The 16,680-nt window shown below is 33.7% G+C and overlaps 4 protein-coding genes across 6 annotated transcripts in view; 3 read left to right on the forward strand and 1 right to left on the reverse strand.

The window, feature by feature from the left end:
• Window positions 1-1,170, reverse strand: part of LOC145232517 (uncharacterized) — a 33,214-nt gene extending 32,044 nt beyond the window's left edge. The window contains exons 1-3 of the mRNA XM_080097142.1: window positions 952-1,170; window positions 667-871; window positions 418-492 (exon numbers count right to left, since the gene is read on the reverse strand). Coding sequence (XP_079953268.1) covers window positions 418-492; window positions 667-871; window positions 952-1,156 — 485 coding nt within the window. The 5' untranslated portion in view covers window positions 1,157-1,170. The remainder of the gene's footprint in view (window positions 1-417; window positions 493-666; window positions 872-951) is intronic.
• Window positions 1,171-1,383: 213 nt separating this feature from the next.
• Window positions 1,384-3,179, forward strand: LOC145232522 (uncharacterized). Its single transcript, XM_080097149.1, has 3 exons — window positions 1,384-1,676; window positions 2,161-2,370; window positions 2,528-3,179. The coding sequence occupies exons 1-3, from the start codon at window positions 1,512-1,514 to the stop codon at window positions 2,714-2,716; spliced, it is 564 nt and encodes a 187-aa protein (XP_079953275.1). The 5' UTR covers window positions 1,384-1,511; the 3' UTR covers window positions 2,717-3,179.
• LOC145232521 (ribonuclease H1-like) lies at window positions 3,108-5,509 on the forward strand. Its single transcript, XM_080097148.1, has 4 exons — window positions 3,108-3,396; window positions 3,835-3,937; window positions 4,679-4,820; window positions 4,970-5,509. Exons 1-4 carry the CDS (start codon window positions 3,108-3,110, stop codon window positions 5,207-5,209), a joined length of 774 nt encoding a protein of 257 aa, XP_079953274.1. The 3' UTR covers window positions 5,210-5,509.
• Window positions 5,510-5,689: 180 nt separating this feature from the next.
• The window catches only part of LOC145232518 (uncharacterized), a 31,781-nt gene continuing 20,790 nt past the window's right edge, over window positions 5,690-16,680 (forward strand). For all 3 annotated transcript variants that reach the window (XM_080097143.1, XM_080097145.1, XM_080097144.1), the window contains exons 1-12: window positions 5,690-6,897; window positions 7,243-7,338; window positions 7,648-7,796; window positions 7,988-8,117; window positions 8,529-8,710; window positions 9,011-9,128; window positions 9,918-9,978; window positions 10,250-10,310; window positions 11,905-12,164; window positions 12,733-12,801; window positions 13,652-13,855; window positions 14,720-14,948. In XM_080097143.1, the coding sequence (XP_079953269.1) occupies window positions 6,730-6,897; window positions 7,243-7,338; window positions 7,648-7,796; window positions 7,988-8,117; window positions 8,529-8,710; window positions 9,011-9,128; window positions 9,918-9,978; window positions 10,250-10,310; window positions 11,905-12,164; window positions 12,733-12,801; window positions 13,652-13,855; window positions 14,720-14,948 (1,727 nt within the window). In that variant the 5' untranslated portion in view covers window positions 5,690-6,729. The remainder of the gene's footprint in view (window positions 6,898-7,242; window positions 7,339-7,647; window positions 7,797-7,987; window positions 8,118-8,528; window positions 8,711-9,010; window positions 9,129-9,917; window positions 9,979-10,249; window positions 10,311-11,904; window positions 12,165-12,732; window positions 12,802-13,651; window positions 13,856-14,719; window positions 14,949-16,680) is intronic.

A 16,680-nucleotide genomic window follows, 5' to 3' on the forward strand; every position in this document is an offset into this window, starting at 1 on the left:
TGCGTAGAATTCATGAATACGAATACATGCCTTGGTTTATTCGAATAGTATTCGAATTACTTGTCATTGTAGTTTGGTCAACAATTCATGAATACAAATACTTGACTCGTTTTATTCGAATACCATTCGAATTGCTGTCACTCAAAAATTACCAAAGTATTCATGAATTCGAATACAGTCATGCAGGTATTCGTAAAGTATTCAAATACAGGACGCATGTATTCGACCCCATGTCTGGTTGCAACAGAAGAAAGTCATGTGAAACAATGATATTCAACATCATGGCATGCAGCTTACAATATGGCAGCTACATTACATTTTTTTTTCACTTCTTAACATGCGGCTTACAATAAACAGTGAGTAAATTCATAATTTCTGAATGTATAGTTAAACAGTAAAAGTGTATCTAATAAATACCTTTTGACATCACTTGGAGTGTAAAAATAAACTTTCATAAAAATCTCATCATTTTCATGAAACCCATAAAATGGTCTGTAGACAAATATACATCACAGAATTAACAATTGAACTATATTTTACAAAATATAGTTATCCAAACAGTTCATTTACAATGTCCATTATGACTTAAAACATGATTTATTACCAATATTTTGAATTTACAAATAGATCGTTTAGAAAATTTAAAGCATTAGTAAAATTGTTTACCTTCCACGAAGCAGGACAATCTTATATACATGTTCCTGTGTAGATTTTACAAATCCACTTGCAGTGTTTAAGGCTTGATCAAGGCTCACAGCAAATTGGTGTAAATATTGTCGAGTGTTCGAATGTTGAAAGTCATCTGCTGGTCCATAATAGGGTAACATCAGATAAGGAAACGCACCATGAACGTACATGCATACACTTTGACCTAAAACATTAATATTTTTGTAAATTCCAATAAAATCGTAATTTGCTGCTAGGTGACAAATATCCCCAAAAATGGCTTACCAGCCGGGGTTGACCCAAAAACTCGAAGCACAGGAACTTTTTTGACACGTGAACACTTGAAATCAGAGTAGGTAACATCTAATCCTTTCACTGGCTTTGATGCAAACGAATCCACGGACACAATTCTCACAGAAAATGCATCCTCCATTGTTTTCTTTTCCTCAATCCATTCCTTTGCCGCAAAATTTGTAGCACACACAAACATAAAAACGCATATGCAGCAAGTCACATAGAAAACATAAAATTACAAGTAAAAACTAAAATCATTTCGTTTTTACCCAAAGAGATTTACTTTGGGGTAGTTTTAGCATTGTGTTGACTTAATAATCAACACATCTTTTATTTATTCCAAATCTGGACAAAAACATCAAACAATTCTTGCGCTCTAAGCGCATTTTTTTTTTTGCTTTTTCGTGCAACCGGGCGTGACGACACGTGATTGAGGTGGTGCAAATCGTCACAAGGACCGGAGACAAATCCCATTGTTCCGTTTTTCGTTAACATAAGTTAAAACGCGATCGTGCGTTTCCAAATGTAAACGCATTGATATTTTTCAAATAATGCATTTTCCTTTTGGTCGTTTGTGTGTAATAAGTTTTCGTCACTTTTCATTGCAAAGTGATAAACTATTTGCTGCAAGAAGCACATTACAACGTCATTTTTTACCCACAATGAAGTTAAAAGCTGTTTATGGCAGAAACTCGTTTATTGATCAAAGACATGAGGTTTGCATATTCTGTATTAACATGATGCATGTTGACTTGCTGTTTTACTAATTGGCTATACCTGGTTTATAACTTTATATTAATGCACAAAAAACAATGATACTTATTTTACTAATTGTTTGATTCACTTTAAACTCTGTGTGTGGGCAATACGTAAATATTTTTTCCTCACATGATTTTTGCTATACTGTCCAAATTACTGACATTTTTAGCTATTTGGTTGGTTTAATACTTCTGCCATTGCAACATAACTGTGTGGTTTCAAAAACTGTATCCGTTAATCAGGTAACTGACATAAAAACAGCTAGATAGGCAGTAGGTTTTTTTAACCTAAACTATAAATAACAAGTTTAAAATTTACTAAAAATATTTCATTGAACCTATAATAAGGCAGAAAGCGCTTTTAGTCTTCCTCATCATTGGCATAATCTAGTAACTGTTATTATTTCAATCAAGGATGAAACAAACAAATAATGTCTGCCAGTTTTCAGGTATTTTAAACGATCAAACCAGAAGATTTTCAATTCAACACATACAACCTGAACCAGATGAATGCATTCTTCTTGTGGAAAACCTGAAGTTACTGGTTGTCTTGCAACATGCTTTTAACTTGTCTGCAGAAGAATTTGACAAATACTTTTATAGAGCAAGAGTTCGAATTAACAAGCAAAGAATTGGAGAAAAACAAATAAAGGTATAAAGTTCCACCCCATGTCAACTTAAAATGACCAAAAATAATATTTATTTATCCAAATGGATCTTGTAAATATATATATATATATATATATATATATCTTTTATTTTGGCTGTTTGCACCAATTTAATGTAATGCGACACATAATACTTTGCAGATAAAAGAGAATGACACTGTTGATTTGATCAAAGGTATTACCAAGACACATGTATCTCTCAAAAGAATACATGTAAAGTCCATAAAACAATCAAAACCACAGCGAGTGGAAGTAGATGTGTGGGACAAGTTAACTTTGCCCAGAATACTGTCACAAGAAAACGATTGTCCTGAAACTCAAACACAATAAGTATTCAGTTGATTAAATTTTGTGTTGTACACAAACTCCATTGGAAGAATTGAAAACATATTTCATAGTAAAGTTTTGACACAAAAATTTTTGCTTCAAAATTGTTTCAATATGGTGCATCTTTGGATTTTGTAGTTTTGAATGTATGTTTTGTTAAACTTACATGAAGATGTTTCTTCCATTCTATAGTATATTTGTATAAAGTAGGTTAACAAATTTACAAAGCAATATTGACATGTACTTGTTTTTTCACTTCGCATGTAAAACCTACTGAGCGTTTTTCCATGTGAAAATCTTGTAATAAAAAAATTCTTTTTTTCCCTTTCAGTTTACTTTGATAATACAGTAATACTTTCGCTGTTTTTAAGCTAACTTCTGTCATTACCATTTTATGTACCGTTTGGGCATGGTATCGTTCTATGCAGTACATGTTGGAAGAAAACAAGGTGTTTTTAACACTTGGTCTGAGTGTGAATCACTTGTAAAAGGATTTAAAGGAGCACGGTACAAAAAGTTTGCCACACTTGCTGCAGCACAGAACTTTTCAAAGTTTGGCAGTGAAACAAAACAAGCAAACAAATTAGGAACACATATCCCAACAATAAATGCAATCACCAGAGGAAAAAGAAAACTTGCTCCTGTGGCTTCACAACACACTAAGCGCCTAAAAACTTCAGTTGGTAAGTTAAAACTACATATTTAAATATGATATTTTTCACTGGTTTTATTTGATCGCCAAAAGTTCTGTTATTCAGAATAAATACTCCTTAAATCAAACTTACATCATTGAAACTAAATACCTGTTTTTGTATTATTGCATGGACCTAGTGATGTATCAACACACATTTTAGAGATCTTTGACAGCGATTGACCAATTTAAAAAAAACATTGTACTAGAATCTAAAATGGTGATATGAGTTAAGTTCCAGAGGATTTGGTGTAATTAATGTCCTATTGTTCTCTTATAAGAGATTCTTTTAGTTGTTGAATTTGTTACAACTATACTAAAATAGCTGGCTACATTAAACAACCCTGTAGTTGCTCCCTGAAAAGATAAAGGTGAGAAAAGGCTTTGGTTACCATTACATCATAAACATTTTTGTGTTGTTTTTGCATAGATGGAGAGAAAGACCTAAACAATACCAACGAACACAGTGACTCAAAAATCGTATACACAGATGGGGCTTGTTCTGGTAATGGAAAAAAGAACTGCCAGGCTGGGTTTGTACCTTAATAAACAAGTGCAGGGGTGGGGAACCCGCAGCCTAAAGGCCACATGCGGCCTTTTAGGGCACTAAGTGCGGCCTTCGAAGGCGAAATACATTTTTAGGATGTTGATATTACAGGCTGCACCAGGCGCTAAAAAATAGATAGAAACATATTTTTTGACCTTTATTCCACATTACTATTTGATTAGTTCTAGGTTCTACGATACGAAAAGAACAATTACGAAAGTGTTACGAAAGAACAATTGTTTGCGCATAATCGAATGTCTTAAACTTGTCTGTTATGTCACAAGCTGCTCTTAGATCATTGATATTTGTAAACAAGCCAATTTCTAGGTTAAATTAATGTTGTAGTAAAAATGAAGTGAGGAATTTTAATTAGCTTGGACCGTAAGTCCTATAACTCTACGAGGAAATGGCAAAACAACCATCTGTTAGTCAAAAAGTTTGAACATCACTGTCCTTGATCTAGGAAATAGTCTATGCGTCCTAAACGAGTGTCGACAAATCATTTGGTGGCCTTTATAAACAAAAAGGTTCCCCACCCCTGAACAAGTGTATTGCATTAAAACGGAAGTTATTCGTCTGTTTGAATTTGGTTTACTGAAACTGACAATTGGGTTCAAAGTTTCCTGCTAAATAGTTTTTTTTTAAATTACGACTTTTGCTGTAAAGAAAATATACTTGTTAACTTTACATGTACATATTATGATGATGTATCCATGTTTTGTTTTAGGTATGGAGTTTGGTGGGGACCTGATCACCCATTGAATCTATCCTGTAAATTAAAAGGGATTCAAACCAATCAAAGGGCAGAAATAGCTGCCATTAATGCATGTATCAAACAAGCAAAAGAAAATGGATTCAAAAAGTTACTGGTTAGTTTTGACAGTTCACTTAGGGTCTGACTTTAATTTTTAACATTTCACTATTATCTTATCGCTTTAAAGTTTGTTTGTTTGTTTTTTGCTTTCTGAAAGTATATATATTAACCAAATCTCCTGGTTCATAACTACAACTTTTTTAGGTGCGCACTGACTCAATGTTTGTTATTAACTGTGTAACGAAATGGGTTCATGGTTGGAAGAAACGAAATTGGATTAAGGCTGACGGCAAACCTGTTATTCATAAAAAAGAATTTCTGGAAATTTTAAGCAACATGAATGATGTGAGAGTGACATTTGAGCATGTTTATGGCCACAAAGGTGAAGTTGGAAATGAAATGGCTGACCGCTTGGCAGTTCAAGGAATAGGAAAATCACTATAGCACAAAACATCTGTGCATGTCCAGTAGCTAATTGTTTTGCTATGTTACAATGGAAGTTAAAATTTCAAACACATTGTAGTTGCCTTTGTTCGCAAAACTATTTTTGTTGATTACTAGGTACATCAATAACACTTTTTGTTAATTATTGGGTATACCCAAAACACCTACTGTGGTTTGTTTGAAATGTTGCCCTATTCAAATAATGTTCTTTTACTTGGTGGTGCTTGCAGTTTTTTTTTTTTATCAGTAACACTTTTGCAATCCAACTTTTTGTTTAAACAACAGCATTATTTTTATTTATTTAAGTTTTGTAAAGCTTTACAGGCAGAAGCTCAAGCTTTTTGACTGCTTTCACAGAACTGTTTTGTGTTTAAAACAAAAGATATATTTTGTTACCGAACTTTTACACCAGTATCTGCAATTTTAAACTTGCATTTTAGCATCTGCCCAAGTTTACACAGCAAACATGCATATATTGAGTAGCGGTTGATTGCAGAAAAGTAGCACCAGGTGCATTAGTCTGATTAAAAAATAGTGATAATTGAATTTGCTCGCTTCCACTAATATAGTTTTATTGGGACAAACTTCATTTAAAATCTAAACGTTCCTGCAGCCAGCACAATCCTTATACGACGGATCAGATTTCACCAAAGGCACACACACAGCATATCTCAGATTAAGTGCACCAGAAGTGCGAACATTATAATTCATTATCATAGCATTTTGGGTTACATGCGTTAACATACAATAGCATGCGGTGTTTGGTACAAAACCCAAATGCATGAGATAATAGTGTCTGAGATTAAATTGTAATGTTATTGGTATTACAAACCCTCACCCTGGCCCTAATAGCCCTAATCGTTCACGTTTGGAAAGTTTAACACGTTTTATATAAGTAGATTACTTGGATTTCGCATTTTAGAGCAGCCCCACTGAGACCTGAGTGCACAAAGTTAGTTTGTGAACCAACTGTCACTGGAGCGTGGCGGTAAAGATTGTTCAGTCGGGTGTGACGGGGTGATTACCCAATAGGAATGAAGCTCAGTAACGGCGGATAGCTCAATGCTCGATATGTGCAAAGTACTAATAACTTATAAGTAGTTTATGTTGCTTAAGTGGATAATGTTATATTACAAGATTGCGTTGTCAATTGTGAAGTTTCTATTAGCGTTAGAAAAGTAAAAAAGTAGTTAAATTGGAAAAAAGACGTTTAAATTTGTTGGAATTGGAACATCATGTTTTGTCCAAATATATTTGGTCATACTTTTTGTTGGAAGTTTTTAAAACCTTAATTCATGTGACAAGTAGTTGACTCTTGTTAATTGCAGTGTTTGTCAAATGTTGCAAACAGACGGCATTGTTATTTCATGTTTGGTAAATGATAGTGTTCAGTTATTGTCTGGTGGTCAAATGCACTTTAAGATTTGTGACTGCTGTAAAAAATTAAAATAAAAATAATAAAAAAGATGAATATAAAATAACTATTTTGTGCCTACTTTGTCCCAACAGAGCTTAGAAAAATGTTGGAGTCGGGTGTATTAAATTTAAGTAACCAGTTTTTGTCTGGTGACAAATTGATTGCCTATTTGGATGAAGTAAAAGGTGAATCAATACACACTTTGATTCTAGATGACAACTATCTCAGGAAAATAATGCCTGGATCTCTTTGTGTTGAAAATGTGATGCAGGTGATGCAAGTATTTTAAATGAAACCCTGTATCTGTAACATTGTAATCTTACACAGCTAAATAAAGAACAGTGATGGCATAGTAATTTATGTTTAGACTTTGAAAAAAAAATTGTTATTTTTTTGTCATTTTGGGACAAAAAATTGTGGGATTTTTTTTTATCCTTTAATGGCGTTGCATTACATGCCTTACAAATACAAATGAAAAAATACCAAAACTAAACATAATTTATATTATGTTGAAATAAACTTTTGCAAAATTGCATTCAACACATGTCACCTATTTTATTTGTCCCTACAGACTTACAATGCTATGAGATAAAAAAATCTTTTTTTTTTACCACAGATATCTTTGGCAAAGAATCAACTGACAAGAACACTAAATATTCAACAATTCCCATGCTTAAGGGTTTTAAATCTAAGTTCAAACTTGTTAATGCAGGTAATTTGTCACCTTGTCTGTAAATTTTGGTAAAATATGTTTAGAAAATACTAAACAAATGTTTTATTTACCAGGTTAATATTTGACAAAGTTGTAATTAAACCGGTATAAAGCAACACAAAATACTTGTTTTATTTTGTTCAATAAAGTTGCAATTTCGCAAACCTTTCAGCTTTCACTCACGAAAACAGTGAGGTTCTTTGAAACAAAATTATTGAAGACACAGTAGGATATAAAATTCCCCAAGCTACCCTTTTCTATGAAAAATGTTCCTAAAAGCATTTATTTTAAGATTTTTGTTTTGTAAAGTTGGATGGACTGAATCACCTAAAATACCTGGAATGGATCAGCTTGTCAGGCAATCAGTTGGGAAACATCGATTTACTTAACAGCTGTACTAATCTGGTGCATGTGGATGCATCAGATAATGAAATTTGTGGATGTCCTAACTTACCAAAGTAAGTTTGCAATATTAAATTTAAATTTGTTTTAATAATTTACTTTTCTCTTTGCTGTTCCAATATAAAATCTATTTGGTTTTGGCTCTTTTGTGTATGTTTTATATTATTGTGGTCAGCGTTATGTCTCATACATGTACATTTTATATTCTAATTTAATACCTGACTAATGTTTTGTTTTGTTTTTTCAGTTTGAAAAACTTGCATACTCTACTGATGCAGAAAAACCAACTAAGTGATCTCCAATATTTTCCTGACAATATTCCAAAGGGTATCAGAATATTGTCTTTGGCCAACAACAAAATTACAGATTTAAATCAGGTAAAATGATGGACATTTTAAAACATTGTGTACAACAAAGAACAGTCCAAAACAAAACAGTAAATGTTTACAAAATTATATAGGCTGAATTCATAAAACTTTAATAATGGAGTGAAAAAGAATAAAAAGTTCACCTAAAATCAGTATCTTTAGATATAGTAGAACTCTATTACTTTTTTTTCAAAATTAAAATCTTTAAATATCTATTGATATTTGTTTGTGTATCCCAAGCAAATTGTTTTTTAGGTACACTATTCACGATTTTGAATAATCTGAGCAAAAAAAATCAGAGCCAGTATATTTGTGTAAAACATAACAACTTTTCGACAAGTGCTATTGTCATCATCAGGTCATATGAAATGAAAACGACAGAAGGCATGCAATTTTTTGAACAGAATAAATTTTTTATAGGTTAAACATCTATCATCTTTACCATCTCTGGAACAACTTTCACTTGCAAAAAACTCCTGCATTGATCATTCCTACATGCCAACCTCTACTTCCCTACCTTCGTTCAATTATCGTCCATTTATAATCAATTGGTGCAACAACTTGTCAATCCTTGATGGAATTCAGGTTTCACAAAGAGAAAAGTAAGCATGAAAAGTGTACTGCTGTTTCATTTGATAAAAACAAAATAACTGGTGTTAGTAGTTATGTTTAGGGTTGGCCCAAAAATACTGTTTTGCCCTACATTTTGGAACCCTGTTTTTTTGGCAACATAACAAAATATAAACAAACAACTAATAAGTTTTAAAAAAATTAAAATTAAAGAAAAATAACGACTCACTTGAAAAGTATTGTGAGAATACCTTAAAATTGGCACACTATTTTGTGTGTGCAATATGTTTGTAGAGCAAAGTCTTCTTCCTAATAAAACTTATGTTTTACAGCATGAAAGCAGAATGGTTACTAAGCCAAGGCCGAGGAAGAGCTTTTGACATCGGACAACATATTGAGTTGACCGAATATCTTGCATCTGTTTCTCCACATGTGCAGTATAGCTATATGGTATTTGTCCATACCTTAGTTTTATGTGAAAAACAACACACAAATTTTATCAATTTATTATCTTTACATAAGTAAGTGCTAGCACCTTGGGATGTAGTGTATGTCTTTTCTACTATAAAGTCTTTTCTACTTTTCTGGCTATGATGATGGAACCAGTCAAGTTGGGACCTAGATTTGTACTCATAGTAGTCCAAAACATACAAGTATAACTTTGGTTACATATGCTTTTCTCTCCATAAAAATCTTTACTTCATATAAAATAGTAACATACTGAAGCAAGCCATTTTGTTTGGATGTTCCTTTGAAAATCAAAGGGTAAAGCGAAAACATTTGATATCATTCAGCCCATTAAATAGTAGCATGATGATCTGATTGATTAACACAAAACAGCGTCCCATCACAAAACCGGCTAGTGTTAAATTTCCACAGTTGTTTTTTGCCCTATAGGACACCCTTTGTTAGTAACTTGCTTTTGTTTTTCTCTTGCCAATGTGTTGTTTACTGGGAAAACATCGATTTTATAGTTGTTATCTCCCGAACATTGAAGAGCCCTTGATATTACCTTGAAGTGCTGCGGTACGCTATGTAAAAAATTAGGCTAACTGTAAATCATAGTGATCACTGATCAGTGTAATTAACTGCAATAACAGACAAAAATTATGTACTTGTTAGAACATCGAATAAAAGTTTTAACAAAGTGTATCAGTGTTATCAACGATATGGTAAATTTTTGCTACAGATTTTTGCTTTGTGACATCAAAATTGAGAAAGATTGTTGCTTTTTTATAGGTTGAAGATTCAGAAGAAGAAAAAATTGACAAGATATTAGAAAAGAAACAGAAAATTGATGGTAATATAACAACTAAAAATAAGTTTTGAGTAGAACTAAATTTTGATAGGATGCATGACTGTTAGATTTTAATTGTAATTTCGTTATTAATTTGAAATATTCCAGAAATGAATTTTGGCTAAAATACAATTAAACAAAAAAATTGCAGCAAAATATATTACATGCAGAAAATATGTTGAATGATGTTTATAGTGTTAGTTATAAATTATGTGGCATTTGGTAAATAACGACATATTTTTTTGTACCAACCAAGTTTTTACCTATTTTTCAGGAAAAACAAGCCCTATGAAGAAAGAGGACAAATCTGTGTCAGCACCACTGGAATTACCAAAGTTTGTGCTTTCAAAACATACTCTGACAACATTTTGTCACCTTGAAGGCAGAAAATTGCTCATTAAATAGATAAAGCATGTGTAAAATAGAGAACATACAAAGCACTTGTTGAATTTATAATCATGTTAAATTGCATTGCTGTACCAGAAAAGTAACAGAAATGGTGTAAAAACACCTAATGCCATTCATAGGGATGTTCAAAGTAAAATACTGAATTCTTTAGATTCGAATCCAAATTTTTCATTGATATAGGCTAAACTGTTTGTGCTCTGACCATTAGGGATGTTCAAAGTAGAATAACTGGGTGTTCTAGAATAATTGTTTCTAATCTAGAATATCGAATCTAATTCTTATATTATTTTTGACTGTACGATCATCTTGACAACAACGAAAGTAGACCAGTTTAATACATTATGAAACATATGTTTCATTTAAAAAGTACCAACTAAAACAAAGAAAAACAGTGGAAAAAACTTTGCAAAACTACATTGAAACTAAATGCCCAAAAATCCACTTGGACAGAAGAATTAGCATACGGTTAAAAATTTTATAACATTTTTATTTAGTGATTTTTCTTGCCTTCAGTAGGAGTAACTATGTTATAAGTATGCTGAAGTAATTTGATTTGTCTGGTGGTAGAGGACTGACATAGACTCCCTAGCGTACAAATATGTAACGTTTGTTAACCTAAAACAACTGCAAAAACAGGCATCCTAGCAAACAAAGTTGGGACATTGGGTGGTTAATTTTCAAATCCCAATTAAACTACCTGTGATTTTGCAAGACAGAAGTTGAACTTTGCAGCGTTTACTCACTACATTGTTTGTATGGGGTTAAGAAATTACCCAAACGTCGTATGTTTTGGGATTCCTTCACTGTTTTTGCGATATTAACAGACAATCCCATGCTTCCAATCGCTGCCTAACGCCATGACCATTAAATGTTTTTTGTTGTCAAAGTCGGAAAACCATTAGACGCCGGTAAGACGTTGCAAAGCGCATGATATAAACGTAATCACATGATCAGATGCGTAACAACAAGTGCGCCAATCGTTAATTATGCCTCCAATGTACCACTGCCGTTATAGCGCCTTGTGACTTGGCGATATGGTGTTGTTATAGCACTCACTGATTTTACGACGACGAGTCCTTTGCCGTCTTTTGTACCGGGTGCAATGGCCGGACGTCGAAGTAATAACGGCGATAGTACACATTTATATCGGTTCCAATTACCCGATATAAACGGCAAAAATGGATTCGAATCCAGTCAGATTAGACACAGGATTCGTTATTCTACTTTGAACATCCCTACTGACCATTTGTTGATATGTTACATGTCAGTGACCAAGCATATGCTATGTGGTTTACAATGTGTTGTTGGCATTTTATTGTTTTCTGATGTGAACAACAACAAAAAACATGAGTTTTTTTCAATTCCCAGCACTTGGAAGTGTCAGGATTGTCTTCATAAGCTTTAGGAATGTTGGTGTCCAAAATTATATAAGACCTGGATTTGATACATCTTATTCCAGAATGCCCAGTTATTCTACTTTGAACATCCCTATTTGTTGTTAAAGTATGCCATTTGCCTTAGGTCCAGATCACAACGAATCCCAGAAGTTGAAAAGCGTCGTAGAGTACAAGCTTGGCTGGGAAATACTTCACATACCCCAGACACCAAACTCAGCAAAGTTAGGGGACAAAACTACACGGCAATCCATTCAAAATCACATTTTGATGATGATCATTCCACTGACCATGAAAGAGAGCGAAAATATTCACAAAGTGATATTCCTATGGATGATTTAAACTTGCACACCAATTTGTTGTTGTCTGAATCGGAATTTGTAACTGGTAAGTCGGTTTTGGTGTCTCATAGCAAGTGTCTAAATTAGGGTTACCATATCTGTGTGAGCAAAATTCCTGTCGTCCTTAAAAAATATCTTTGGTGACATTACCAATATGTTATTACATTTTACCAACCAAATAATTCAATTTTTAATAGCATTACTTTCACAGAATTAAAAATGTTTTTTTTGTTGTTTTTTCTGTTTTGTTTCTTAATATATTACAAATAGAAAAAAAACGTCACTAAAACTAATGGAAATCATTTTTGCGCGATCCGGTTCTTTTAACAGGGTTTTCAAGAAGCAAAAAATCACCTATTTGCCTTTCAATTTATGCTGATTTGTTGTTTGCTTGTATGAAGTGCGTCAAGAACTGCCAAAAAGTGAAAACGTAATCTTTTGAGTTCCTCAAGAAAATTTGCACACAAATGTTATTTCATGTCAACTGATTTAAATCAATGCCCCTTAAACTGCATCTTCTTAAATCGTAAGAAACAAAAATCAATTCATTTAAAAAATTCATTCAACTCAGCAAAATCACTTAACTAATCCATAAAATGGTTAACTTGCCTTAGGTGATGACCTTCCACCACCTGCAGTTACCCCTGTCAAATCTTCCCCTCACAAATCACCATTAAAATCAAGTAAGTTTTTGAAAGTATCACACTGAGATTACATTTACCACCAAGTATTTCTTCATTCAGGGCTGTGTTTAATTTTCATATCTGCCTTTTTTAAACTGATTTGAGAAATCAAACATGATTCTATTTAGAATGTTATAAACCACTTGTTATAAACCACTTTTCTTTTCAACTACTTAAAGTTTTCACCATGTATGCATATAGATAGGGATGCACTGAATAAACTTTGATTTAACCAAAATCAAAAATTCTGCATAAATCAAGCTGAACCAACCAAATCTTTATGACGCCCTGCGAAATCATATGCTGCTGTTAAACATGAAAGCAAGTTTTTCTACCAAGCAAACAGTGGTCTCACACAACAAAATAGTTGTGTTTCATTAACATATTTAGTCCTGTGGGCTTTAAGGTTGCCTCAGTTATGGTAGCTTGCCTGCTATATAAATGCACATCAAGCAAAGTGAAGGTGCATCAAGTGATATAAAGGGCATCAAGTGATACACAGGTGCACCTAATGTGATACACAGGTGCAGGTTTTTTTTAAGGTTTGGTTTGGGTGACCGCTAAGTAGTTTTAAGAGACCACAAGTGTTTCATTTAAATACCAAAAAATAGCCATTACTTTTCATACCGTTTCGGTCCCCCCAAAACACCTTAAAAAAACACTGCACAGGTGCATCTAATGTGGTAAAGGTGCACTAAGCAGTGGTAATACAGCACCTTGTATATTTTAGATGCACCGATAGTCCAGTGTTTGCTAAACTCTTTTTAAAACCACAAAAATATATTTTAAAACATCTCCTGCACATAAATTTTTTACAGGTTTCAGTTTCCTAAACTTTTTGTTTTGGCAGAAAGTGGTGGTTTGAGTTTAATACAAAAACAATATGAGTCCCCTGTCACCACTTCATCATCAGAAAGCACAGAGAGGTGGGCCAGAAGAACGTTAACTTCAAACATGTTGGAAAAACCATTGCCCAAACCAATTACTTGTGAACACACACCAACTTTAAAGCAACCCATCACACCAGCTATGCTTCATATTGCACTTAATGCCGGTAAGCTTACTACGCCTACTGAGAGCCATTGTTTTAAAGTTAAAACCTTCATTGAACAGCAAATATTGTTAATTTGTTGTACCTGTTGAATTTTTTTTGCATTTACAAATATGGATGCGAAGTACCCAAATGAAAAAAGCAGTTTTAAAATGCATGCAATTCACTGAGGAAAATGTGCTTAGTTTATATTAAATATATTCCCAATTTTTAATTTATGTTGTTTATCACAGCTTTAATATCTTATCACCAGTTTGTAGTTTGTTTTTGATCAAAACTTTGCCATAAGAATGCCTGAAATTAGTCAAAAAATAAGCAATAGTGTGTTAATAGACATGCCTAAGGACATAGTATTTTTGCAATCATAAAATTGAAATCATAAACATAACTATACGAGCCATGACTTTTCTGAACCAAGTATATTGCAAGTATTGGCACTTGAACCTGTTTTCAACACTTTGTGAAAAACTTTTTTTTACTTCAATTTAAGCTGCTGCAGACTTTGCATAAAATATTCATGTCTTTTCGAATCGTGGCCGTGCTTGCCATATACAGACAGTTTATTCAGGACAATGATGTGATGCGCATGTGGAGAAATAGCAACTTTTTTATTGTTAAATGTGTGTTTTCTGTGTTGTTATGTTTCACATTTTTAGACTTTTGTTTCAAAATTACCAAGTTTACTATTTTTTAGACATCAGAAAACAAAGTTGTACTAGGTTACAACCTTTTTTAGTTAAGCATGTTTTTTTTCTGGGTTATAGTGTTTAACATTTTTTAAAACTTTTCTTTCAAATTCACCAATTTTACTATTTTTTGTTAATAGTAAAATGTGCCTTTAAAAATTAACTGTTTTTGAACTAAAAGGTGAAATGGCTTCCCCGATGCTTCATGACATTGACAAATCATTGTCCATGTCCAAATATGAGGAGTATGAGATGAGACCGATTAAACCGCTCAACACTGACTTGCAACTTAAAATGTATGGGGCGACATCAACAGCCAGTCCACATGCTTCCACTAAATCCAGGCCACCTCCTTTGAAGAAAAAAAGTGGAGTCACATCGAAGCATGCTGTCACTGGTTTGAGAAAAAGGTAATGGAAAAGCAGTATTTAATACAGATAAGTCTGTACAGCAGCAAATTATATTTTTTTGTAGACTAAACCCCACAAGGCAATGTAAAATTCAATAAAATGAGAATATTCCCTGAAGGGGACGCATTTTGATTTCACTCAGTTTTTTCTTTTTTCTGCCGAAGTTTATCCATGCACTTTTGGCATCAAATCTTTGATGGATTCAGATGAAACTTTCACAGATGGTAGATATGGTCATGTAGATGTGTCCCCTGCTTCATTTGACTTGATAACCCCAGTCACTGGCGCCCACTTATGGGGAGGCGGGGAGGCGGGGAGGCGCCGCCTCCCCGGGTATCTGCGTCGCTTACTACGTCATAAACAAGTTTTGCCTTAACTTACAAAATGATGCGCATACGGTTTTGTTCTAACTGAAACTACTGCTCAGTCAACGACTGTCTAGTACTCTAGTTGGAACAGAAAGGCCTTTCTGAAGAAAAAAACGCATTTTGTTACGTCACAAACGTACGTACTTCAAGCGTTATATGTAGGGCCATTGGGTAAAGCCATGTAAGTAGTGTTTACTATAACTTAGTCAGCAACATCGACACAAATTCAACATAACACCGTTGAAAGCAAGGGTTAACAAGTTTATTTCACGGCGAGCTGTATAATAAGAAAATGACATTCGATGGCCACATAGCTTGCAAGCCCTAACGCAGCGCCGTTCGATAACTATGGTCTACAAAGCGCCTTTACTAGACCATCAGAAACTACAATATTATCTAGAGTCAGATAGCGCTACTGTCGAAAAATAAAATTATTTGGCATAAATTATCTCCTCGACTGGCATTACTCAATTGACAAATAAAGGCAATTGTTTATAACGAAAGCATTGTTGCCTATAGTCTTATCTGTGATGTAACAAACTGCCTTTAGATCATTGTTATGCGTCCTGTGAAGTGTAAAACTAGGTAAACTTAATCCCACATGTTGTTGTGGGAATACTTTCGCAGCAAATTAATGTTCAACGTTTAATTCGTTTTTTTTCCAAGATATATATCAATAAAAAATATCTTCGCAAGCCGTACTTTGGTGACTCCTGATTTATGATAATAAACTAAACTTAAAAGCTAAAAATGCGTTACATACAACTCATTGCTATAATAGACAACACGTTTTAAACGTACCAATCGACCTAGAAACGTAAACGATTTATGTGAACTATTCATATGGCTTATTTACACGCGTTTTCGCGTTGTTGCATAAAAATAAACATACTATAGTTCAGCTGAAATCAGCTGCTTATGTATGTTAAAAACAGAAACACGCGACAAAGAGTGTAATTTGCGACATTAGGTGACGGCCGGGGGGAAATATTTCTGTCTTTACCAAGTTATAAAATTCTGCCTCCCCGCCGATTTTGGCAAGTGGGCGCCTATGACCCCAGTATTTACCCCGCTAGCCCCCAAGTGTAAAACGTTTTTGCATGTTGCTGCGCACCACAAACGAAAGATTTCTGTGATGTAACAGTATATTAAAGGCAACAGAGCGTATGATACTTGTGTTTGTGCAATACTTGGTGGGTGGTTTTGCACATGCCAACAGAGGGGTGGTAACAGCCTTATGACGTCAGAAGCGTTGACAAATGTTGCTAATAGCACCTCTAGTGGTCAGAATTTTAAACATTGTCCGATTTGGATAAAAATTTACATGACTGTTGATTGCGCATTGTGATTTTATACTTTTGGGT

Source organism: Phallusia mammillata, chromosome 6 (assembly GCF_965637545.1).
Source record: "Phallusia mammillata chromosome 6, kaPhaMamm4.hap1.1, whole genome shotgun sequence".
NCBI classification, from domain to species: domain Eukaryota; kingdom Metazoa; phylum Chordata; class Ascidiacea; order Phlebobranchia; family Ascidiidae; genus Phallusia; species Phallusia mammillata.

What these genes read in the sequence shown, in the direction of transcription:
- LOC145232522 (XM_080097149.1), top strand. Translation starts at nt 1,512, where the DNA reads ATGCATTTTCCTTTTGGTCGTTTGTGTGTAATAAGTTTTCGTCACTTT. An exon ending in TTATTGATCAAAGACATGAG is followed by an intron (nt 1,677 to 2,160) that starts GTTTGCATATTC and finishes AATGTCTGCCAG; the next exon opens with TTTTCAGGTATTTTAAACGA. An exon ending in TTGGAGAAAAACAAATAAAG is followed by an intron (nt 2,371 to 2,527) that starts GTATAAAGTTCC and finishes AATACTTTGCAG; the next exon opens with ATAAAAGAGAATGACACTGT.
- LOC145232521 (XM_080097148.1), top strand. Translation starts at nt 3,108, where the DNA reads ATGTACCGTTTGGGCATGGTATCGTTCTATGCAGTACATGTTGGAAGA. An exon ending in GCGCCTAAAAACTTCAGTTG is followed by an intron (nt 3,397 to 3,834) that starts GTAAGTTAAAAC and finishes GTTTTTGCATAG; the next exon opens with ATGGAGAGAAAGACCTAAAC. An exon ending in ATGGATTCAAAAAGTTACTG is followed by an intron (nt 4,821 to 4,969) that starts GTTAGTTTTGAC and finishes CAACTTTTTTAG; the next exon opens with GTGCGCACTGACTCAATGTT.